The sequence below is a fragment of the Mya arenaria genome, chromosome 5 (genome assembly GCF_026914265.1).
Source record: "Mya arenaria isolate MELC-2E11 chromosome 5, ASM2691426v1".
NCBI lineage: Eukaryota > Metazoa > Mollusca > Bivalvia > Myida > Myidae > Mya > Mya arenaria.
Genome location: NC_069126.1, coordinates 26,446,001 through 26,471,938, shown reverse-complemented (window position 1 = coordinate 26,471,938; position 25,938 = coordinate 26,446,001). Strand labels below are relative to the sequence as shown.

The window sequence follows — 25,938 nt, the reverse complement described above, 5'->3', positions numbered from 1 at the left end:
TGTGTTGTAGTTAATAACTAAGACTTGTTCTTCAATGTATGATTTTATTTATGAACAATGCAGCTAGACAATGCATTTGAGATGGAAGTACATGAATGTCTTCATAGCATAGAAATGTAAGATTTTTTAGATTTCACATTCAAAATGACAATCCCACAACCCCGTTGCATCTAATAACATTATGCATATTTCTGCCTGCTACCTTCTAACTGATTATACCTCTAATGGGTTTTATTTACATGTTATACATTTTTGAAGAATATTCGTTTACATGTTTGTTGAAAAAAATCTCCCTGAAATCGAATTGATAATGTGCCTGATTTTAAAGTAAAGAAAATCACATTGAAAGTCTCAAAACAATTGTTCGTGATTATGTAACACTGAGTGTGTGTTGGTGAGGCTTTTACTAGGTTGCTTGAATGTGATTGGCTATGGTGGCTGTTCCAGAAATAAACGCCCCTCCCCCATCTGTGGATGCAGTGACTAACACTGAGCCAAAAGAAAAAGGGAAGAAAAGGAAGAAAAAGAAAAAACCTGCTGATAGTAATTTATATATTTGTCATTGTGCTCTAGATGTTGTAGTAAGCTTTTACTGACGACAATCTCTGACCTATACTTGCTGGAAAGTCAATGTAAAACATAAGAGCTGTGTTAAAATTACACGCATCAATTTCAGATGGTATTTTACGATAGATGAAAGAAATTTCTAAATCAGTTGAAAAAGTAATTTTACTTTAGCTCAGCTGAGTGTGAAACGCTCAAGTGACTGTTCCGTCTACTTCATACATTTTTTTAACTATTAAGCCATTATCTCTGAAGTTGACGTTTCTCCAATTATTGATTATAATGGGTGATTGATTTAAATTATATCATAATTGGCGAATTACGATTATTATACCCCCAACAAAAGAAGTTTGAAGGGGGTAATTATTATTGGAGTCGCCCTGTGGTCGGTCGGTCTGTCGGTTTGTCGGTCGGTCCGTTGCAATTTACCTTGTCCTGAGCATAACTTAAAAACTGCTGGATGGAATTGGATTAAACTTCATACAATGGTAGAGCATAATGAGAGGAAGTGCAGTGTACAATAACCATAACTCTATTCTTGCCTATTACTGAGGTATTGCCCTTTGTTACTTTTTTTGTCCGGAGTATAACTTAAAAAGTACTGGATGGAATTGATTGGAACTTCATACAATGGTAAAGCACAATGAGAGGAAGTGCAGTGTTCAAGAACCATAACTCTACTTTAGCTTATTACTGAGTTATTGTCCTTTATTTTATTTTTTTGCTGTCATTTTTTTTTCCAGACATTAACTTGCAAACTACTTGATGGAATTTATTAAAACTTAATACAATGGTAAAGCACAATGAGAGGAGGTGCAGTGCACAAGAACCATAACTCTATTACAGCTTATTACAGAGTTACTGCCCTTTGTAACTTTTTTCTTGTCCGAAGCATAACTTGAAAATTATTAGATGGAATTTAATAAAACTTCATACAGTGATAGATCATAATGGGAGGGAGTGCAGTGTTCAGGAATTGCAATTCTATATCAGCTAATCACAGAGTTACTGCCCTTTGTTACTTTTTCTTGTCCGGAGCATAACTTGAAAACTATTAGATGGAATTTAATAAAACTTCATACAGTGATAGATCATAATTAGAGGAAGTGCAGTGTACAGGAACTGCAATTCTATATTAGCTTATCACAGAGTTACTGCCCTTTGTTACCTTTATTTGTCAGGAGCATAACTTGAAAACTATTGGATGGAATTTGATAAAACTTCATACAGTGATAGATCATAATGAGAGGAAGTGCAGTGTACAGGAACTGCAATTCTTTTTTCAGCCAATTACAGAGTTATTGCCCTTTGTTACTTATTTCTTTTCCGGAGCATAACTTGAAAACTATTAGATGGAATGTAATAAAACTTTATACAATGGTACAGCACAATGAGAAGGAGTTTAGTGTACAGGAATAATTACACTATTTTAGCAAATTACAGAGTTATTGTCTTTTTCTGTGTTGTTTTTTTTGTCAAACTTTTGTCCACACAGTAACTTGAAAACTACTAGAATTTCATAAAACTTCATACAATGATAAATCATAATGAGAGGCGGCGTTTCGGGGTATTAATCACCTTCAGTGATAGCTCTAATTCTTATAGTAAGATTGCAGTGTCTACAATGGGTCTTCCAAGTGATCATTTCTACTTGAGTGATGGGTTATGCAAATTCAAATATCAGTATTTAGTATATTTCATTACCCCATGCTGTTTACGCCATTGAAAAGTATCTTTCTAGAACATACTTAACAATCCAGCCTTTATATTTGGTCAGAGAGCCTCACACATTGATTGCTTTCCCACAGAAAGATAAATTGACATGAACGAAAATTCTCATATTTTCATATATAGCACAGGAGTTGTGTCCCTTTAGCAATGGAACCAAGTTTTGCCCTTTTTAGAAATCAGCATCTTTTCTGTTTCAGAAATACCTATGTTTTAGATATATTTTTTGCATGCTTTGTGTCTGACATTTACATCCCCACATTTTATGTTAAAATTTTGGTTTTGCAATATTCTGTGATCTATTGCAGTGAAATTCAGTTTATTTGTCTGAACATTATGATATATAGTTTAAACAATTATAACTTAACAAGAGGATCTTGTGTAATAGTTAACTCTAACATAATTATGTTGTCATCTAAGTACCATTATAAACTGTAATAACCCAAATTCTGGTGTAAAGGAAGCAATGTCTATCAAGCTTCTTGCATTTTGCTTTTCAAGCACTGTATATAGTGTTGGAAGCACCACGTATGCTATAATAGTTGTGATCTCAACAGTCATCACATATTTGGAATGAACTTTTAAAGTTGTGTTGTTGTTTTTTACATTGCAGATGCTGCTTTTATGAACAAATCATTTTATGTTCAATAAATGAAGATATTTGATTTTCTTTTCTGTTCAATCTGTAGTTATTGATGTTGTATCATTTCCTAATACTTTAACAAGATAAGGACTATAATTTCACTCAAACTGGGATTCAAAAAGTAACATTTATGCTATTTCTATGATGGGGATGACAATATTGGGGGACAACATAGGTCAGTATTTGTCAGGTATGCTGGTGTTTTAGGTGCACCTCTGTCTGGCCAGCCTCCCCAGGGAAAACCCCCACCTATGCAGTTCAAGCCCCAGGATGAGACTGAGCGGCGTATTATGGAGATCCTTAACAACACTGCCAACATGCAGCGGGCCACCACCACACCCTCTACCTCAACCCCTGCAACTGAAGTATGTGGCATTTGTAACATCAGGAATTACTGTTCTTTTTAAAAGCCATTCAAGCTATCTTTTGTTCCAACTTTCAGATATCGTGAAAACCGTCGGTTCGACGGTCCTGACTGGTAAATTTTGACTCAGTCCAACTAAATTTGTGTTTGGGTCTGTCCGTTTGACTGACAGTTTTCACGGCCAGGTGTAAAAAATAATGAAGATTTAATCTTCATCATTTATCAAGCACTGGTTAAATGTAAGAATGATTATGCCCATTTTGAAGAAGAGGAGTATATTGCTTTGCACATGTCGGTCGGTCCGTCCGTTCATCCGCCCGTCTGTCCGTCGGTAGACCAAAGCTTGTCCGAGTGATAACTTGACAATTCCTTGAAGGATGGTCACCAAAGTTGACCTGAAGATAGGGCATGACCAGTAGATGACCCCTATTTATTTTAGGTGTCATCGGGTCAAAGGTCAAGGTCACAGTGACTTTAAATGGTAAAAGGATTTAAAAGCTTGTCCGAGTGATTAATCAACAATGGATAGACCTATGGTCATCAAACTTGACATTGAAGCTTTGCCTGACCAGTAAATGACCCCTTTTGGTTTTGGGGTTCATCGGGCCAAAGGTCAAGGTCACATTGACCTTGAATGATAAAAAGTTGTCCGAATCATAACTCGAAAATGCCTTTACCCATGACCCTCAAACTTGACTTGGAGGTTCGGCCTGACAAGTAGATGACCCCTATTGATTTTAGGGGATCGGGCCAAAGGTCAAGGTTACATTGACATTGAATGATAAAAGATTGTCTGAGTGATAACTCAACAATTCCTGCACCCATGGCCCTAAAACTTGACTTGTAGGTTGGGTCTGACCAGTAGATGACCCCTATTGATTTTGGGGTCATCAGGTCAAAGGTCAATGTCACTGACCTTGAAGGCAAACTTGACAATTCCTGGACCTATGGTCATCAAACTTGACAGGAAGGTAGGGCCTGATCAGTAGATGACCCCTGTTGATGTTGGGTTTCATCGGGTCAAAGGTCAAGGTCATATTGACCTTTAACACTAAAAAGGTAACAAAGCTTCTCCCAGTGATATCTCAACAAAGCCTAGACCTATGATGATTCATCATAACTAGGGGGTTTGGCCTAACCTGTAGATGACCCCTTTTAATTTAAGGGGTCATAGGGTTAAGGTCACAGTGACCTTGAATGCAAAATGCTTGTCTGTGTGATAACTTGACACTGCTTGCACCCATGGCCCTAAAACTCAGACAATGCGAAAAAAAAATTCTTTACATGACATTGCGACAGGTAAACACTGAAAGTTTTACCTGTCGCACCAAATTTTTACCCGTCGCAATGTTACAAACAGTATTCAGTTACATCAGCCTAAACCTTGATTTTAAGCCTCTTATTTAAATAAAATTTGTAATTCCCCATTATAACAGGTTTAGATCTTCTTGGTTAGATGTGTCCTACTAATATAAATTACAAAAAAGAAGCTAAATCAGGTAAAAAAAATCAATATTTCGAATCTTAAGTCATAATAAAAAACTCGTATTCGGTTCGTCTACCCATGGAGCAGCTAGATCTTACTATTTTTATTCATCTTTAAATTAAAGATACAGTACGGTTATAAAATATAACGAATTATACTACAAGTCAAACTCAGACCCAACATTTATGCAAAAACGAAAGTAGAGTTCTTGTTATTGGCAATATTAAACAGAGCGGAAAGAGTGTCAGCTCGGTATATTCATCATCATAATTATTTAAATTAACACGATTGCGGGGAACCACTTCGCCGTAAAAAATAATACGGAATTTTGTAATTTCTGAAAATTTCTGTAAAATTCCGTCTATTAAAAAGTTTTAGAGTACGAGCTGAAATCGGAACCTAACGTGTTTTTTCGGCTGTTACTGAAACATGCGTAAAATGGGATTTACAAATAGTGATACACAGATTAACATGCTGAATAATCATGATATAATAGTTAAAAATAACATTTATTTAGAAACTGAGAGTAAATTTTCCGATTATTTAACGGTGCTGACTGTAATTTTTCATCGGACATTGTGACCAACCAAAACAAAAGTTTCGTCGGTCAAAATGGAAATATACCGGTCATTTCCAACTGTCCAACCGACATCCCCATTGTCTGAAAACTTGACTTGGAGGTCCATGCATATTTCATTCAATTGTCCAAATAATCCTGACAACATGGCGCTCAGGGGGGGAATAATGTGTTTACGAATCGGATGTCGTTTTCCGGTAGTGTAGATGTCGGAATGTGTACCACACTAAGTCAAACACCATGCAGCATTTGCCTCCCTTTGCAATACATTAACAAATAATGTTTACTACTGTGTATATATCACGCGATGTTTTGAAACACTAAAATGGTAAACTTTTGTCATGAGCATTGGAATGTTTTAAATGATAGTTCAAAATGTTCCTAACAAAAGTCTTATCCTTTAGAACATGTTATTATTCGATTAGGAAACCAGTACCAGTATGGTCTGAAAAATACAAATTGGCAACAAATTGACCAATCAGAATTTTCATTACGATTATGTGCGAGTGTAAAAAAAAAATGGCTACCTTTTTGTTTACAGGAGAGTGAACTGTCTAGTTGATAGCAGAAGTAATTCACCTGGTTTAATAATATTTTTCTCAAAGAAAGCTCTGTGAACTGTTATTTGTGTTCAAGCATAACTTGTTATCCCCCGCCTTGAAAAGGTGAGGGGATATAGTAATGGTAGGCGCGATTCCGTGTGTGTGCGTGTGTGCGTCTGTCCGTCCCACATTGATTTCTTTGCATCTCTTCTTACATTTCTCATGCGATTTCTACCAAATTTTCACAGATTGATGATCATAAAGTGAAGCAGCGCATATTGTCGGGCTTTTAGGATTCGACCATTTTTGAAAGAGTTATAGCCCTTTGTTTATTTTACATTTAAAATTGGTTTCTTCGCAACTCCTCTTACGTTTTTCATGCGATTTCTACCAAACTATCACAGATTGATGATCATAAAGTGAAGCAGCGCATATTGTCAGGCTTTCCTGATTTGACCATTTTTGAAAGAGTTATTGCCCTTTCTTTATTTTACATTTAAAATTGGTTTCTTCGCAACTCCTTACATTTATGACTATATAGTGACACAGCGCATATTGTCAGGCTTTTGCAATTTGATCATTTTTGAAAGAGTTGTTGCCCTTTCTTTATTTTACATTTAAAATTGGTTTCTTCGCAACTCCTTACATTTATGACAATATAGTGAAACAGCGCATATTGTCAGGCTTTTGCAATTTGACCTTTTTAGCTCACCTGTCACATAGTGACAAGGTGAGCTTTTGTGATCACAGTTTGTCCGGCGTCCGTAAACTTTTACTTTAAACAACATCTCCTCATAAACCGCTTAGCCAATTTCATCCAAACTTCACAGGAATGTTCCTTGGGTGGTCCCCTTTGAAAATTATTCAAAGAATTGAATTCCATGCAGAACTCTGGTTGCCATGGCAATGGAAAGGAAAAACTTTAAAAATCTTCTTCTCCAAAACCATAAGGCCTAGAGCCTTAATATTTGGTATATAGCATCATCTAGTGGTCCTCTACCAAAATTGTTAAAACTACCCCCCTGGGGTCAAAAATGGCCCCGCCCCGGGGGTCACTTGTTTTACATAGACTTATATAGGGAAAACTTTAAAAATCTTATTCTCAAAAACCACAAGGCCTAAAACCTTGAAAATTGGTTTGTGTCATCATGTAGTGGTCCTCTACAAAATCTGTTCAAATTATTCTCCTGGGGTCAAAAATGGCCCCGCCCCAGGGATCACTAGTTTTAGTACATAGTGTTATATAGTAAATCTTTAAAAATCTTCATCTCCGAAACTGTAAGGCCCAGGGCTTAGATATTTGGTATACAGCATCATCTAGTGGACCTCTACCAGATTTGTTCAAATTATTGCCACAGGGTCAAAATTGACCCCGCCTAGGGGGTCCTTGTTTTTACGTAGTGTTATATAGTAAATCTTTAAAAATATTCTTCTACAGAACCGTAAGGCCAGGAGCTTAGATATTTGGTATACAACATCATCTTGTGGACCTCTATCAAAGTTGTTCAAATTATTGCCAGGGTCAAAATTGGCCCCGCCCTGAAAGTTATTTGTTTTTATATAGTCTTATATAATAAAACTTTAAAAATCCTCTTCTCCAAAATATAAGACCTAGAGCTTTCATATTTGGTAAATAGTGTTACCTAGTGGACCTACACCAAAGGTATTCAAATTATTGTCCCGGGGTCAAATTGGCCTTGCTCAGGGGTCATTTGTTTTTACATTGTCTTGTCACTTAAACATCTTTTTCTCTGAAAGTAAAGGTCAGAATGACTCCATACTTGATCAGGGTTCGAATTTAGACTCGCATACTCGCAAAATGCGAGCGACATTTGGAAATTGCGAGTGACTTTTATTCAAGCTCGCAAAATTCTGCGAGTGGCTTTTTCTAGACCACAAAATGTTAAAAGGAAAGTAGAATAAACATGAACTTAATTCCACTATGTAGTCGGGTGTAAACAGCCTATAAGTGACATGTTTACACTACCGGTATAAAGAAGACAGTACGGAGTCACGCTCTAGTAGGTTTTCAAAAATAGAACAAATACGGAAAAGGCCGAGTTTTATCTCGAATCTTTCCGGGATGCTCCGAGGCACGCATAATACAAAGTAAAATACGAATGACGTAATCACCTAGCTCAATCATTGGCTAAATTTAGCGCTTTTGCGCACTATATGTAAACCCCATCATCCTTTGAATATATTTCCGCCCAACTGTCAAAATGAATAGACTTCGTTGATCGATATATTTCATGGTCCAAAGTATCCACGCTACATTTACTGTTGCTTTTTTATTTTAAATTTATTATTTTATTGTTTTTAATACTTATAGACTTAATGAAATCTGTAGCGTGCTTGTCGAATGGGTATTAAATTACCCGATGGCGTGGGTAAATATACAAAGTGAACAATGTCAAATTATTGGACAGCTTTGTTATCAAAAAGCTGCCAGCATCAGACGAGTCTTTCCATACCCCCAAATAGAATAAGCCATCAACAAGTTCTAGTAGTCGAGTCACTCAAGATTGATACTTTTTAATATTCATAACATGTCTTAGGTGTTAATTTCTACTTTAATTAGACAATATTATAAGGGAATAAAGCAAATAATAAAATTGCAAGTTGATTTGTCATTTTGCGAGTTGCCTCAAAATGCACTCGCAAAATTTTGCGAGTGCTCCTCAAAGTTAAATTCGAACCCTGTTGATATGTAGCATCCTTACATGGTCCTCTCCCAACTTTGTTCAAATGGTTTTGTTTGGCCCCTTTTAGGGGTCACCAGAGCAAAAAATAGAAAAACCTTTTAACAACTTGATCTTATTAACTGCTTGATGGATCTTCAAGTCTGAAGCATCCTAGCATGGGGCTCTGTCAGGTCTTTTCAAATAATTTTGTTTGGCCCCTTTTAACCCTTTCCCTCATGTCAAATCAGCCATATTAGGCCTGCCACTGCATGGCTTATCAGTACATTGATAACCAGTAGCCAATAGATAATAAGCCCCTACTGCATAGGAGATTATTGGAGAATATTGAAAAATTGCCCCCTATGCATTTCTAACTTATTTTTTCTAGTATTTCTTTTGGTTTAATCAATTATAGTTCAATATAAAGTTTGTAGGTAAATGAATTTCCAATCCAGTGGTATAATTTTTATTCTGTTGTCTAAATTATTTGGTTGAATATTTATAGAGAAACACAACTCCTGTGAAAAGTTTAAGATGTTTCAATTGATTTCATATTATACTATATTTCCATTGACACCTATGCATAACAACTTTAATATTTTGTAGTATTTCTTTTGATTAAAATAATGTTAGAAATTCAAATAATGAATATAGTATTTGTAGTGTATTAAATTTCGAATCTAGTGATCATAGTTTAATCTAAAAAGGTTTTGACAATAAACAAATATTCAAATCACAGAAATTATGCATTGTTAAAAAATAAACACAATTTAATTGGGCAAACAACAAATGTTATTTCAGATTCATTGTTCTCATAAATAGAATTTGCATGTCCGTTGTTTTGAAATGAATTGAATAAAATAATTGTAAATATCAAAATAAAAGGCTGGGTCTGCTACTGGCACAGTTTTAAAAACTTTGGGAACGTACTAGATGTTGCCCTCAACAAGCCGAACAACTCGAATTTTTAATAGTCAGAATCGCTATTTAAATTAAAGTTAGTGATTCCGTAATGATATTATAATTAAAATCTGTCAACACAAGGCAATAAATCAAAGTCTGAAATGCATGGACAATTACGACAACATTTTTGTGTATTTATCGAGATCAAGAGAACACGTGTTTTAACAGCTGTTAAACTGGGTCATATCACATATAATTTTATTATTATCCGTGTATTCACAACAAAATACTAACTTTGATAAACAGATGAAGGGGACATTTTTATTACCGGATTAACATTCCATTTTTGGAAACAGAAGTGACAAATGACATGTGTTTATTCAAGCCAGACTCTTGTTTACTACATCGTAAATCAGCCATTTTGACACATTTCTAAACCATGACATGTGACGTCATAAGCGCGTGATCAATAGGATATATTTATATGATATTAATTATTGGTATTTTTAAATAGCTAGTGACGTGTATGGGTATTTTCCATTAAAAAAACGAGACAAGCACGCTTCAAGCATGCCCTGTGAACTTTTAAGGCATGTTTGACCTCTGTCTCTTTCAGTCGCGATTTTCCGAAAATCTTGAATAGTAACATCATCTTTTTTCATTATTTATATAATTATCGATGTTTATATTACACAAAAATGCATTTGTTGTGAAAAAATAAGCAACAGATATGTTAATAAATGACCGTAAATAAGCATGGCACATTTTGGAACAATGGAAGAAAACATCGATGTTTTAGTGCTGTTGTATGGATTTTACTCATGTCGCGAATGGATTAATTTATTCAACAACTTTACATAATGACAAGGTTATTTTATTGCATAATTCACTTTATTTTGTATCATTAGTAATATAAGTAACATTTAATAGGCGTTTTTGATCGTTGATGATGTTTATGTTGACAATTGAAAATGAGAGGAGTAGAATCGCGTATCTATCAAGTTATCGATAGAGCGTAGAATAGCGTTTGTATGAGGCTATCGATAGAGGAGTAGAAAAGCGTATCTATCAGGCTATCGATAGAGGAGTAGAATGGCATATGTATCAGGGAAAGGGTTAAGGGCCACCAGAGCTAAAATTAGTAAAAAAAAGTTAACATTTTCTTCGCATGAACCCCTTGATAGATCTTCAGCAAATTTGGTTTGAAGTGTCCTTGCATGGACCTCTCTTAACCCTTTAGCGCATGTATACGAGATAGGCCGACATAGCTCATTACCAGATGTATACGCATTTGGCCGACCGTATCCATTACTGGATGTAAACGCATGGCCCGCATATTTCAATAGGGTCATTTCAATATTTCAATTTTGCATCTTTCTTTTTGTAAACAATATCCCGGATGTTTATAAAATTAAAGTTTAACCTTTTGTGTATTGATTTTCCCTTGAAAATATCGTCTGCTAAATTGAGAAGGTGTTTATACTCCCAATCGCAGGTGTGATATCCCATTGTGACGTAATAAGACCACGAGCTAAGTACTGTATGGAATTTCCCCCAAATTCATTGATGCGTAAATCATTCAATATATTACGTCAGTTCAGTTTACTATTAAAATCAATTGAGATTATATTTACTTAAAGGTAATATTTTGTTTACAAACAAAAAAAACAATTAGTAAATGAGAAAATGATGGGTAAATTTTCTGTGAAGCTTATATAATGTCCATCATAGTTTTGGCTGTAAAATAGGTCATGTGCAAGCGTTTTGTTTGATCTAGATCTTTTTATTCATACCGGAAAATCATTTATCGGCTTTCTTTTTTTGTAAACAATTTTATGAGGGGGTAATAAAGTTAAACAGACACCTTGGACTGGATCTCTCAGTTGGATGACACCGGATATTCCTGACATATTTCGTGTATTAATACACAAGAACATAAATTGTCGGCTTTTTAATCCAGATGGGTCTTTTTTATGATAGGGGTAATAAAAATTAGATCGATCCCAGCATTTTATTACCCTTTGATTTAATGCAATTATGACATTTCAAAGAAATGTTACAAATCCATTTTGAAAATACATTCACAGCTGAAATAAAATAATTTAATATTTCATCATTGACACCATTTATTAGATAATTTAATTATCTATAAAAAATGAATTCACATAAAAAAGATTTGGACACAATTATTTGGAGTAACATTGATTTTAAGGTCATACTGCTGTATTCATTTTCTCATTTTCAAATATCCAGAAAAGTACCTATGCAGATAAGGACTGCTTATCAGTAAGATGGCTATTGACTGGGAGGTGTAATCTGGCCACTTGTCTATGTGCTAAAGGGTTAAATTTGTTCACATAATTTTGTTTGGCCCCTTTTAGCTAAAAATAAAGTAAAAAGCGATTATTCTTGTGAACCTCTTGATGGATATTTACCAAATTTGGTCTGAAGCACCCTTGCATAGACTTCTCTCAAATGTATCAAAATAATTTTGTTTGGTCTCTTTTATTTTCATGTTTCTTATAATATGCATGAATGTTCTCAAAATGTCAAGACTTAAATCATTGTTCAATATTCTTTGAGAAACAAGCTATATTGATAACAAAGGTTAAACTCTTTTACTCAGGTGAGCGATTTAGGGCCATCATGGCCCTCTTGTTTGAAAGAGTTATTGCCCTTTCTTAATTTTACGCATTTTTTATGTTCCTGAGAAACTACCCTTATCATTGATTGGCTTTCGTTACAAAAAAATGTCCCCATGAGGCGGGGGATATAGCTGTCTGTGACCGCTCTTGTTTATATCTTAGTACGTCATTATTGCTTGTAAATGTAAAATTTGCAACTAAGGCTTTAAAAAAGCAAGTTTTCAAACAAAAATTGTTGGACTGCCAAATTTTCATTCGGACCGATAAAATATCGGAGGCTGCCAGTCTGAATGACTGAGACTTTTTCTGAACTTTTACGATGTCTGTATTTCTTGTGCTTGTTCAGTTTAAATTTTTGCATCAAATAAAGCTCAAAGCACAATATTAAGTAATTAATACCCCCCAAATTTAAAAATAAATAAAATTGTGCTATAATTTCAGTTACGGGTGCAACTTGCCCATGTATTTCGCCATATTTGCCGAGATGACCATGTTCAAGAGGCCAAAATTTTGTCCAATCTCCACCAAACTCTACAATTTTGGCTTTTCTTGTAGAGTTAATACAAATCTTTAACAACTGCCATTTCAAACCCAAAATGAAAGAAAAACACATGCTACTCAATGAACCAACTAACCGCTATTTCACCAAAGTTTCCCAGACTAAAATGCATTATCCCGCTATTGTATCATCAATTCAACATGTGTGCCTAAGAGAAACCATATATCTATCATGATACCTATGTTAAATATCGTCCCATAGAGCCATCAACTTATCACTAGTAACAGTTCTCCCATCATTATAAATAAGCCTCAGATTTAAAAAAAAAATAATGGCGGGGGAGGGGTGTGTCTAAACAAAGCACCTGTCCATATGTTTTTTTATGCAGTAGCTAGCCATAAGTGAGTTATCAAAATGGCTGACAAAACAAGCACCTGTTTTGTAACACTAAACTTTTAAGATGAACTGTATGAACATTTTTTTTCCAAACTTTGATAACTGGTAAATATTTGATAATTTGGCTCCTACTGACTATCAACTGTCAAATTCTTTGTGGAACAGAGGCATTCAGGCTTTGTATATAGTGCACTGGGAGATCATAACAAATTTTCTTGATTTCATCAATGAGCTGTTGTTTTGATTTGATCATATGTTCCTTCCATTCAATTTTTATTTTTTATTGTAGATCACACATTTTCAATGATATTGTTGTCAGGGCTCTGAGAAGGCCAAGCCATACAGGAAATACTGTTTTCTTTTTTCCACTGGGTTGTCCACCTTGATGCATTGGGGCATTATCCTCTTGAAAAATAGAGCCACTTTCTGGAAAGCTCTTGTAACAATACCAAAAAGAAAGATAACTTTCAAAATTGTCCACCAAAGGCAAGTAAGCAGTCAGCTCCCTTTGCATAAGACCAATTTGATGACTTACTGATTGCCAGCCAATGTATCTTTATCCATGATCAAAATACTCAATAACAGATTGTTTTTGTACTGTAGTAATAAATCTAAATAATTATGTATGTTAGTTTGTGATAAATGTAGTTATTACCAGCTTATTTCCCAGGCAACAATAGCTGGTTCCACTCATCAAGCCAGTGAATGTGCAGTCACAGGGAGCCAGATAGCCGTGATGGCAGCAGCACCAACCCAGATAGTCACATCCAACACTCCACCTATGGCTAAGGTAACTCACACTGCCCCAACTCAACTTACCACCTCTGCATCACTTCCCATGGGTAAGGTAACTCACACAGCCCCCATCACAACTACCCACCTCCAACTCACCCCCCATTGCTAAGGTAACTCACACAGCCCGCACACAATTAGCCACCTCTAACTCACCCCCATGGCTAAGGTAACTCGCACAGCCCCCCACACACTTACCAATCTCTAACTTACCTCCCATGGCTAAGGTGACTTACCCAGCCCCCACACACTTACCCACCTCTCATCTTCCATGGCTATGTAACTCACACTGCCCCCACACACTTACCCACCTCCAACTCACCTCCCATGGCTAAGGTAACTCACACAGCCCCCCACACAACTAGCCACCTCTAACTCACCTCCTATGGAGAAGGTGACTCACGCTGCTCCCACACACCTTCCTACCTCTTACTCACCTCCCATGGCTAAGGTGACTCATGCTGCCCCCACACACTAACCCACCTCTAACTCACCTCCGATGGCTAATTTGAGTCATACAGCCCCCACACAACCAGCTGCCTTGATCACTTCACCCATGGTGACGGTGACTCACATAGCCCCCACACAACCAGACACCTTGACCACTTCAGCCATGGTGAAGGTGACTCACATTGCCCCCACACAACCAGACACCTTGAACACTTGACCCATGGTGAAAGTGACTCACACAGCCCCCACACAACCAGCAACCTTGATCACTTCAACCATGGCGAAGGTGATTCACACAGACCCCACACAGCCACCCACCTTGAACACTTCACTCATGGCTAAGTTAACTCACAGCCCCAACACAACCAGCCACCTTGAACACTTCACCCATGGCTAAGGGGACTCAGACAGCCCCCACACAACCACCCACCTTGAACACCTCACCCATGACTAAAAGGACTCAGACAGCTCTAACACAACTAGCCACTTTGAACACTTCATCAATGGTAACGGAACATGCTACTCACACTGCCTCAACACAACCAGCCACCTCTAACACACAAACCATGGTAAAGGTAACTCACACAGCCCCACTCAACCAGCAACCTCGAACACTTCACTTATGGTAATGGTACCTGTAACCCACAATATCCCCACATGATCAGCCATTTTGAACACTTCAACGATGGTAAAGGTAAAAGGTATATATATATTAGGGATGGCAACGAGTACCCGAATACTCGATCGAACATCCGAGTACTCGAGTACCAAATCACTACTCGAGTACTCAGAAAAAAAATCTTTAAAAATCACCAAATACACGACTTACAGACAAAATATCAGATCTGGTTAGTTGCCAATATGACAATTTACGGTCCCTCTAATTCCCGCTGTGTATACAATTATATATATACAATTGACCTCAATCAATTAGTTGACAGTTGTTGTGATAGTTGCAAACTGTCAACAAAGGACCCCTATTTCAAATCAGCACTGATGTAAATTAGCGAAGTTTTGATAGCGGTACTTTCACCTACACAATTCTATTGTATACCAATTAGAGACCTTTCAGCAAACAATGGAGGCTAACGAGCGAAAATGTATCGACCGTTACGAGAATTGATTTCTTAATAGGCGTATTTTAACTATTTTTGCAATGATTATCACAATTGATTGGTTATTGTTTTAAATCAAGAATTATTAATATTAATGAGGTAAACAACAATTACACTGTACGAAAAACTATCATTTAAAAAAAATAATTTATAAAGTAAACTACTAAAAAACTGAACTTCGTATTGAATTTCGTTCACTTTTTTATGTATGCTATTAATTTTTGTTCATTGTAATTCTGATTGTTGTTGCATTCTTGTATAAAATGAAAGAAATAAACAAATTAAAAGCCTGAACCAACATTTGTTTTCTTTTTATATCATTTTTTGTTAAAATACGTAATGAAAGTTTACTTTAAAGGTGAAAATGACCAATAATACGACCAACGCACAATATATGCCATTAACGATACATGTACCCGAGTACTCGATCGAACGATCGTCCGAGTACTCGAGTATTAATTTTACTACTCGTTGCCATCCCTAATATATATATGTGTATATATATATATATATATATATATATAGTTTATGCAAATTCTTTGATTTTTAGCTCACCTTAGCCATAGGCTGAGGGTGAGCTATTAGGATCGATGAATGTCCGTTGTCCATTGTCCATTGGTCTGTTGTCAGTCGTCCATCCACACTTAGTTTGTTAACACTCTAGTGGTCAAATTTTGAAAAACTAGGTCACATTACCCAAAAATAGAAAAATCTTGTTAATACTCTAGAGGCTACTTTTTCAGTCCAAATATCCTGGAAATTTGTCAGAAAGGTTGTTTCGATGATTTCTAGCTCAAGTTCGAATATGGGTCATCTGGGGTCAAAAACTAGGTCACAGAGCCCAAATATGGAAAAACCATGTTCACACACTAAAATTAACATTTTCAGCCCAAATATCCTTGAATTTTGTCAGAAAGGTTGTTTCATTGATTTCTAGCTCAAGTTCGAATATGGGTCATCTGGGGTCAAAACTAGGTCACAGAGCCCAAATATGGAAAAACCTTGTTAACACGTTAAAGATAACATTTTCAGCCCAAATATCCTGCAAAGATGTCAGAAATGTTGTTTCGTTGATTTCTAGCGCAAGTTTGAATATGGGTCATCTGGGGTCAAAAACTAGGTCACAGAGCCCAAATATGGAAAAACCTTGTTAAAGCTGCACTCGCACAGATTGAACGTTTTGACAACCTTTTTATTGTTTGTCTTGGAACCAGCCAATGTTTGCAAATAGCAAAGAAACCAGTTATATAAGACTGCTGACAACAAATAGATCGCAGATTTTTCTTTTCAAGTTCAAAAATTGATGTTTTATGCATTTTTCTTAAACTGTTTAAGCCATAAAACATTAATTTTCGAACGGAAATATGAAAATCTGTGATCTAATCTTTTGTCGGCCATCTTTTATCATTGGTTTGCAGATAGGTACGCAATAAATTGCTCTTTCCAAGACAAACAATAAAAAAGTTGTAAAACGGTATATCAGTGAGAGGAAACATTTTCAGCCCAAATATCCTTGAAATTTGGCAGAAAGGTTGTTTCAATGATTTCTAGCTCAAGTTCGAATATGGGTCACCTGTTATTTTTAGCTCGTCTATTCGAAGAATATGGAGAGCTATACTTCTCACCCTGGCGTCGGCGTCGGCGTCACAACTTGGTTAAGGTTTTGCATGTAAGCACCTTTAAGTCATTATCTCAGTAAATACATCATTTATTGCATTGAAACTTTGGATATGTATTCCCAACTATCTAACCTACTAAATTAATGAAGTAAGATAATAAATTTTTGAATAAAATGCAAAAAATGAGCCTTTATTATTTGACTTAAGAAATTCTGGTTAAGGTTTGGCGTGCAAGCACACATAGGTTAATATCTCAGTAACTACTTGATGTTTTGCATTGAGACTTTATACAATGGTACTCAACCATCCAACCTACTTAATTAAGCAAGTTAGATAACTCTAGTTTGCATTTAATGCAAATAATTGTCTTTTATTATTCGACTTAGAAATTCTGGTTAAGGTTTTGCATGTAAGCACACATAGGGTAATATCTCAGCAATTATTTGATGTATTGCATTGAGACTTTATACACTGTACCCTACCATACAACCTACTTTAATGACCAAGCTAAATAACTCTAGTTTGCATTTAATGCAAAATAATTGCCCTTTATTATTCAACTTAGAAGTTCTGGTTAAGGTTTTTACATTTAACCACATTTAAGTCAATATCTCAGCAAATACATCATGTATTGCATTGAAACTTTAGATATATATTCCCAACTATCTAACCTACTAAATTAATGAAGTTAGATAACACTTTTTTGAATGTAATGCAAATTATTGGCCTAAATTATTTGATTTTGAAATTCTGGTTTAGGTTTTGCATGTAAGCACACATAGGTTAATATCTTATCAACTACTTGATGTTTTGCATTGAGACTTTATACAATGGTACTCAACCATCCAATCTACTTAAATAACCAAGTAAGATAACTCTAGTTTGCATTAAATTCAAATCATGGCCCTTTTTTATTCGACATAGAAATTCTGGTTAAGCTTTTGCATGTAACCACTTTTTAGTCAATACATTATGTATTGCATTGAAACTTTATACACAGGCTCCCAACCATTCAACCTTCTTAAATAATCAAGTAAGATAACTCTATCTTGCATATTATATTATAATGTTTGCCCCTTTATTATGCGACCTAGAAATTCTGGTTAAGGTTTTGCATGTTAGCACACATAGGTTAATATCTCAGCAACTACTTGATGTATTGTATTGAGACTTTATACACTGGTACTCAACCACCCAACCTACTTGAACAGCCAAGTTATGTAACTGTATTTTGCAGATAATTGCCCTTTATTATTGGACTTAGAATATTATTGTATACAACCTAAAATCCTTCAATGTATTGCATGCTATTTCCATCGAGTCTGTATTTCATTAATGGCTGAATGTTTTTGAATTTTACACAAATCTTTGCAGGCATCATTTTAATCTAATTTTATATTAATCCATGCATGTTTTCACCAAAACTTTTCAATCCTTACTCTAAAAAGTTGCGGAATAGTCTAGCGCGCTGTCTCTGTGACAGCTCTTGTTTATTGTTATTTTATTGTTTTAAAATCATTGAAAGTACCAACTTCAAACTTCATGAACTTATTCACAATAAATTGTGATTTTTTGTGACAAGTTATATAAATCCAAGCTAAATATTGTAAGAGTTATTGCCCTTTGAATCTTTTTAAACAAATACATACTTGTCATGTTTTTACACACCTGTTTAAAAAAACTTGACATATTAAAGTTACACCTTTGGTGTATGGAAGGGCAGACAGGCACCATCCAGTATGTAGTTGGATCAATTACTTTTGAACCTTTTGTTCAATCATGACCAAATTTGGTCAGAATATATTGAATGTGTTTGATAATTAGCAAAATTGCTGTAGTTACCCAAGACTTATTACGCTTTAATTATAGAAATTACCTAAAATTGCTCTTGTCCTATCAATAACTTTTTAAGCATTTGTCCAATCATCACAACATTTGGTGAGAATGTGAATGGGCATAATACATCAGAGAAGCCAAATCCCTGTTATTGCCCTTTAATTATCAACAAGTCTATAGCATAAAGTTTTACTCAGGTGAGCAATATAGGGCCATCTTGGCCCTCTTGTTTAGCGCAATTCTTTCTTAATCTTTATAGAATATAACTGTTGTTTACAGACTCCCCCAGTTCAAGGGAGGATAACCCCTGGTCAGCAGGGAAGGGTAACTCCTGGAGTTCAAGGTCGTTTGACACCCGTACAGCAGGGACGGTTAACCCCTGGGTCAGCAGGAAGGACAACACCAGGATCTCAGGGAAGAATGACCCCAGGATCACAGGGTAGAGTCACTCCTAACCAGCAAACCAGCAGTTCCAGGGTGCCTTCACCAGGAATGGGGCTAGTAAGTCTGCCAACTACCGGCTTAGGGGAGATAACAGTTGCTGGGCCTATATCTTCCAGCCCTACTCCCTGTGGTGGATCCCAACCTAGCACATCATTACAGTCACCCAGCAACCAGCAGCCAGCCACTGCTTCCCTTTTAACAAATGTGCAAGAATCGCAGGGACCAAGCAAACAAAATATTAGCAAAATAGAAGATCAGTCCATCAGTCATCCAGATTCAGTTATATTAGGGGAAAAACCAAGTTCAGTTCCAGCTGGACAGATGCTAGTTCGACCAGGACTTCCTAACCTTAGTGCCAGAATACCAGGCCAGGCTATGTTCCCACATATGGCACCTGGTCACCCAGTTCGACAGCCAATTGGTCAAGCAACACCCCAGACAGCACATCCCATGCAGAGCAAACCAAGCATAGTTCCAGGACACAGAACTGGAATGTCTGGACATGAAGGTGGTCTAATGCCTCAACAGATCCACCCTGCGTTTCAGGGCCATAGAGGCCCCTACCCAAGCTTCCAACAAGGCCACCCCACAGCATCCCTACCTCAACAGTTCAGGCATATGCTTCAGAGAGGTGATACCTCACAACTGCCACCTGGCTTCCAAAGATTTGAACAAATAAGGCAGCCCCCACCTATGCCACACTGGATTGCTCCTGGAGCTGAGGGCAATTCCATTTCAGCAAGAAAATCTCCAAGGTTGAGTACACCAAATATAGCAGCAACTCCAGGGCTGTCAGTGCCAGGTCCCTCTGTTAACCCACCTCATTCTAGTTCTCAGGTTCAACATCAATGTACCTCAGCTGCAATAACTTCAGCTGCTGGGTCTGGTAGTCCATTATCCACTATTAGTGCACAAACCTGTGCATCTAGCTATATAATAACTCCATCATTGCAACCATCTGTTTCAACTGCTGCCACCGAAATATTGCAGCCACAGAGAGTGTCACCTGTGACACTGCCTGTACCTAGTCACATTATTGCTGGACTCAATGTTCCATCCGACCAAACAATGGACAGTTTTGATCAGTCAACTGTTTCAAAGGAAACTTCAGAGTCTTTAATAAATGATGAATCTCATTCTGACAGAGACCTGTCAAGTCAAGCTAACCCAGATTCTAGTCAAGTCCCTGAAATGGTAATTTGTAATAAAGATGATGACAACCAAAGCAACGAATGCACAGATGGGAAACACTGTGGCACACCACCTCCACACAAAGATAAAGGGGAAACATGCACAGATGATATTCACTTTGGCACGCCACCTCCACAGGAAAACAATGGGAATTTTTCGGACAGGATTCATTGTGGTACTCCACCTCCACAGGAAAACACTGGAACTTGTTCAGATGGAATTCACTGTGGCACACCACCTCCACAGGAAAACATTGGAACTTGTTCAGATGGAATTCACTGTGGCACACCGCCTCCACAGGAAAACATTGGAACTTGTTCAGATGGAATTCACTGTGGCACACCACCTCCACAGGAAAACACTGGAACTTGTTCAGATGGAATTCACTGTGGCACACCACCTCCACAGGAAAACACTGAAACTTGTTCAGATGGAATTCACTGTGGCACGCCACCTCCACAGGAAAACATTGGAACCTGTTCAGATGGAATTCACTGTGGCACGCCACCTCCACAGGAAAACATTGGAACCTGTTCAGATGGAATTCACTGTGGCACGCCATCTCCACAGGAAAACACTGGAACTTGTTCAGATGGAATTCACTGTGGCACACCACCTCCACAGGAAAACACTGTAACATGTTCAGATGGAATTCACTGTGGCACACCACCTCCACAGGAAAACAGGGACACTTGTTCAGACAGAAATCACTGTGGCACACCGCCTCCACAGGAAACCAGTGGAACTTGTTCAGATGGAATTCATTGTGGCACACCACCTCCAGAGGAAAACATTGGAACTTGTTCAGATGGAATTCACTGTGGCACACCACCTCCACAGGAAACCAGTGGAACTTGTTCAGATGGAATTCATTGTGGCACACCGCCTCCACAGGAAAACATTGGAACTTGTTCAGATGGAATTCACTGTGGCACACCGCCTCCACAGGAAAACATTGGAACTTGTTCAGATGGAATTCACTGTGGCACACCACCTCCACAGGAAAACACTGGAACTTGTTCAGACAGAAACCACTGTGGCACGCCGCCTCAACAGGAAAACACTGGATATTGTTCAGATGGAATTCACTGTGGCACACCGCCTCCACAGGAAAACACTGGAACTTGTTCAGATGGAATTCATTGTGGCACACCGCCTTCACAGGAAGCCAGTGGAACTTGTTCAGATGGAATTCATTGTGGCACACCGCCTCCTCAGGAAAACATTGGAACTTGTTCAGATGGAATTCATTGTGGCACACCGCCTCAACAGGAAAACACTGGAACTTGTTCAGATGGATTTCATTGTGGCACACCGCCTCCACAGGAAAGTGCTGGAATTTGTTCAGATGGGATACACTGTGGCACACCGCCTCCACAGGAAAACATTGGAACTTGTTCAGATGGAATTCATTGTGGCACACCGCCTCCACAGGAAAACAAGGAAACTTCTTCAGATGGATTCCATTGTGGCACACCGCCTCCAAAGGAAAACAGGAAGACTTGTTCAGATGGAATTCACTGTGGCACACCACCTCCACAGGAAAACAGGGACACTTGTTCAGATGGGATACACTGTGGCACCCCACCTCCACAGAAAAACAGTGGGAGTTGTTCAGATGGAATTCACTGTGGCACACCACCTCCACAGGAAAACAGTGGGACTTTTTCTGACACTTGTACAGATGGAAATAACTGTGGCACTCCACCACCAGAACAAACTAACTCACAAAATGAATCTCAGGTTAATCAGGTCAATATTTCTCAATCACAACGTTATTCAGAAAGCCTTACAGTTGTTACAACTGCATTTGCAGGCAGTCAGCAGGCTTTAATGTCACCCCAGCAGATAGCGGTCCAGGTTGACCACCCGTACATAACCCAACCTCCTCCTGATATTCCTGCCCCAATACCCTCGCAGGCAAGAGAAAGTGCTAGTGTGGACATTCAGCCTAGAAGTCCAGGAGGTACAGTGGCATTGATACAGACTGGGGAAAAAAGTGCCTTCTCCAGTACAAGCACTTCACAGAATGCCTATGAATCTAAACAATGGCTTCAAGATCAAGATTCAAAAGTTGAACCATGTCCGGAACAAGAGCCAATGGATGTTGATCTTAAGCCAAAGACAAATGTGGAAGTCACCAATAGCGAAGTACCGCAACCCTCAGTTGTATCTTGTTTAGATTCTTTACCTGCAAGAAATACAGCAACACAGTGTGAATATATTGCTGGCTCATATTCTGCACAAGTGGAATCAAAAGCTTCTGTTGGTACTCCACCAATCGAAGAAAAGTCAACAGAACAAGTGCAAGAGAAAGGACATCTACCAGATGATTTTTATAGTCAGTTGCATAAATTAGAGAGTGAACAAGCTGATAATAATTTTTTATCTGCCAAAAATACAGGGGAATCTAAAGGTAGTACTCATTCTCAACAACCAACAATACCACAGACAAATATGCCAGAGACAGTTGAAGCACAAGCAAAATCAGATGCCATGGTCAAAACACAGGCACCAACAAATACCTTACTTGCTCCTACATCATCCATGCCTATAACAGCTGGTCAGCTGGCAACAGCAGTTACTGCAGTATCATCTTTGGAGCCACTGCCTAAACAAGAACTGCAACAGCAGGCAATGACCCAACCTACTACTCGTCAGACTGCAGCACCAGTCTCACTAGTCGGGCCTCTCACCACAGTACCAAGGCCTCAACATTATGACAGCCTACCCTCAGTTCCTGGGAAAGTGCTACAGAGACCATCTGCTCCAAGACCAGGCTTTCCCATTGCTGGAAATTTCCAACCTTCTCAAGAGGGGTTAATGCCTCAACAGACTTCTCAAGCACAGGTTCCAGGACAGCACATGCCTATGGTTTCAGGTGCAATGACTGGCATGCAGAGGATTCCTAATATGGAAGCATTTGATAATGGTAGAGGGATTCAGTCACAGCAGCAGATGATGGGTGGACCTCAAAGAATTATGAGACCAGAATTTATGCAGGGAATGCCAGGTCAGGACCTGAGAATGGTTGTAAGAAGTCAGCAGAATCCACGAATGGTATCTGAGATGGTCAGACCAGGAATGGACCAAAGGCTGAGAAACCCTATGCAAATAAGACTACCACACAGTCAATTGCAAGGGTTCTCAGAAATTGATCAAAAGGACCCTATGCCATCATCCTCTCAAGGACAGGATCCAAGATACATTCTTCAAGACCCAAGGTATGCTATGGCAGTCCATCCAGGCATGAATCAAGAGCAGAAGTACTACATGGCAGATGCTAGACATCAGATGAGCTACAGGCATAATATGTACCACCAGAGACCCAGATTCCCAGGCCATATTGAGCCAGGTGCACAACACCAACAACAGATGCACCATCCACAAGCTAGACCTCCATTCTCTCCGATGCCAGGACAGGCACTGCCAGCTACTTCACCAGGATCAGGCATGGGACCTATGCAACTGCCCACTTCAGTTCAAGGTCCGTCTCCAACCTCCCTGCCAGGACACATGCCCCCAACAAGTAAATACCTTGGTCAGACTCAAAGCCACCTGGCCAAGCCAGCTACACCAGGGACACCAGTAGGTGGGCCAGTCTCACAGTCACCACCATTTCCATCCAGTCCACATACACCTGTAGATGTGAAACCAAACATTGCAATGCCAAGTCCTGTAGGCAGGTCACCACCCACACAGCCCAACAGCAATAGGTCCACCCCTGTCTCACGGCCTCCCAGTGTACAGAGACAGTCTCCAGCCCTGTCAGCAGGAAGCCACAGTCAGCGGTCATCGCCCGCCCATAGTCATATTCAGGGTCAGTCACCAGATCATGCAGTAGGACAAGTCACCTCTTCCATAGGTGATGATATGCAGTTGCCCTCTGTGTCAGCTACCTTTGCAGCAGCAGGAATGATGAGATTGGCAGAAGAAATACCTGGCCAACCACCATACCCAACAACCAAACCAACATTGTCAGCACCAACTGCCAATACAGTGCCTGGATTTTCATCCGTAGCTTCAATAGTTCATAATGTTTCAACAGTTTCATTCACAGCACTCAGTTCCACCCCGACATCAGCTCCAGCGGAAGTATCATTGCCTCCCAGTACATTTGTTAAGACAGAGCCAAATGCATCAGTAGCTGGCAGCACAGCATCAACTCAGACTCCAGTTCATGGACACCCACCCTCATCCAGCATGCCCATGTCAGAGGCAGGGTTAGTACCTGGGAACAGTTTGGAATTTCTTGGTACCCCAGTGACTGCTGTACAGGTTTGTGTTGGGGAGGCCCAGTCAGGTATCCACAAAGCTCTGGGTAGCCTACAAACCCCTGGAGGACACAGATTTCATGGCCCTCCTGCCAGTGCCCTCCAACCATCTAGACCTCGGCCACCTCGATCACAACAAACAGTCAACCAACCCAGATACCCTTTGCCTGGAAATTTGCCTCCCCATCTTGTCGGGATGTTGTATAGCCAGAGACCACCAAGAGGAATGTACAACCCACACGAGCGTGATCCATCAATGGTACCACTGAGGTTTCCACAGGGACATATAATGGGGATGGGACCAAGAGGATTTCCAGGCCAGCCACAGGAGTCGGCAGAAATCCAGATTGGACCTCGGCATCACATGATGCAGCATCCAGGAATGCGCCATCCTGGAATGCGACAAATAGGTTCCCACCCACCCTTATCCCAAATGTCCCCCACAGGCCACCCTGGTGCTCCACAGATGCACATGCAACAGCTTGGACCATCAACCACAGGCATGTCGATGATGGGACCACCGGGACTGCCACACGCCATACCTACACAAACATCCACAGAGATGCCCTCACCTACCCAGCGACACCCAGGTGTTTCACCATCCCCAAGCTCTGTTCCATCTACACCTTCCCCCACATCAGTCTCTTTTCCTCCAGGTATGATTCCCCCCGCATCAGCAGCAGCCTCATTTCCTCATGGTATGATGACTCCAACATCAGCAGCATTAGCCATAGCCTCCAGCCCTCCAGGCTTCACAGGAGGTGAGTTCCATTCAAGACCACCATTTCAACAATTTCAGCGCATGCAAGGCAACCATAGAATGCCATTTGATCCAAGAATGCAAATGGACCCTAGAATGCAGTTTGATCCCAACAGCCAGCGGTTGAGGCTAGAAGATCGAAGGCAACATGGTGAGGGTATGGGGCTAAGGTTTCCCCCTGCTGGTTTTCAGCCCATGTCCTCTGTTGGTGAACAACAAGAGACAATGCACCAAATGTTAGCTGGCCAGGGGACCGGGGGTGGGGCTATGAGGCCACCGGGTAGCCATTCCCATGACCCACGGGCTGCAAGCAACGCACAGGCCAGCCAAATCACCATTGTAAAACAAGAACAACCAGGTACTGGCTTTGAGTTGTTACTTTGTGAAATGGTTATATTTTTCATTCAGTTCAAAATGTTTCAAAAA

The 25,938-nt window shown here is 38.9% G+C and overlaps 1 protein-coding gene across 7 annotated transcripts in view; it reads left to right on the top strand.

The window, feature by feature from the left end:
- Window positions 1-25,938, top strand: part of LOC128234614 (histone-lysine N-methyltransferase 2D-like) — a 258,013-nt gene that overhangs the window by 169,258 nt on the left and 62,817 nt on the right. For 6 of the 7 annotated variants that reach the window (XM_052948961.1, XM_052948963.1, XM_052948960.1 and 3 more), the window contains exons 45-48: window positions 448-543; window positions 3,143-3,300; window positions 13,702-13,821; window positions 19,123-25,870. In XM_052948961.1, coding sequence (XP_052804921.1) covers window positions 448-543; window positions 3,143-3,300; window positions 13,702-13,821; window positions 19,123-25,870 — 7,122 coding nt within the window. The remainder of the gene's footprint in view (window positions 1-447; window positions 544-3,142; window positions 3,301-13,701; window positions 13,822-19,122; window positions 25,871-25,938) is intronic. The other variant, XM_052948962.1, reaches the window with a different exon arrangement.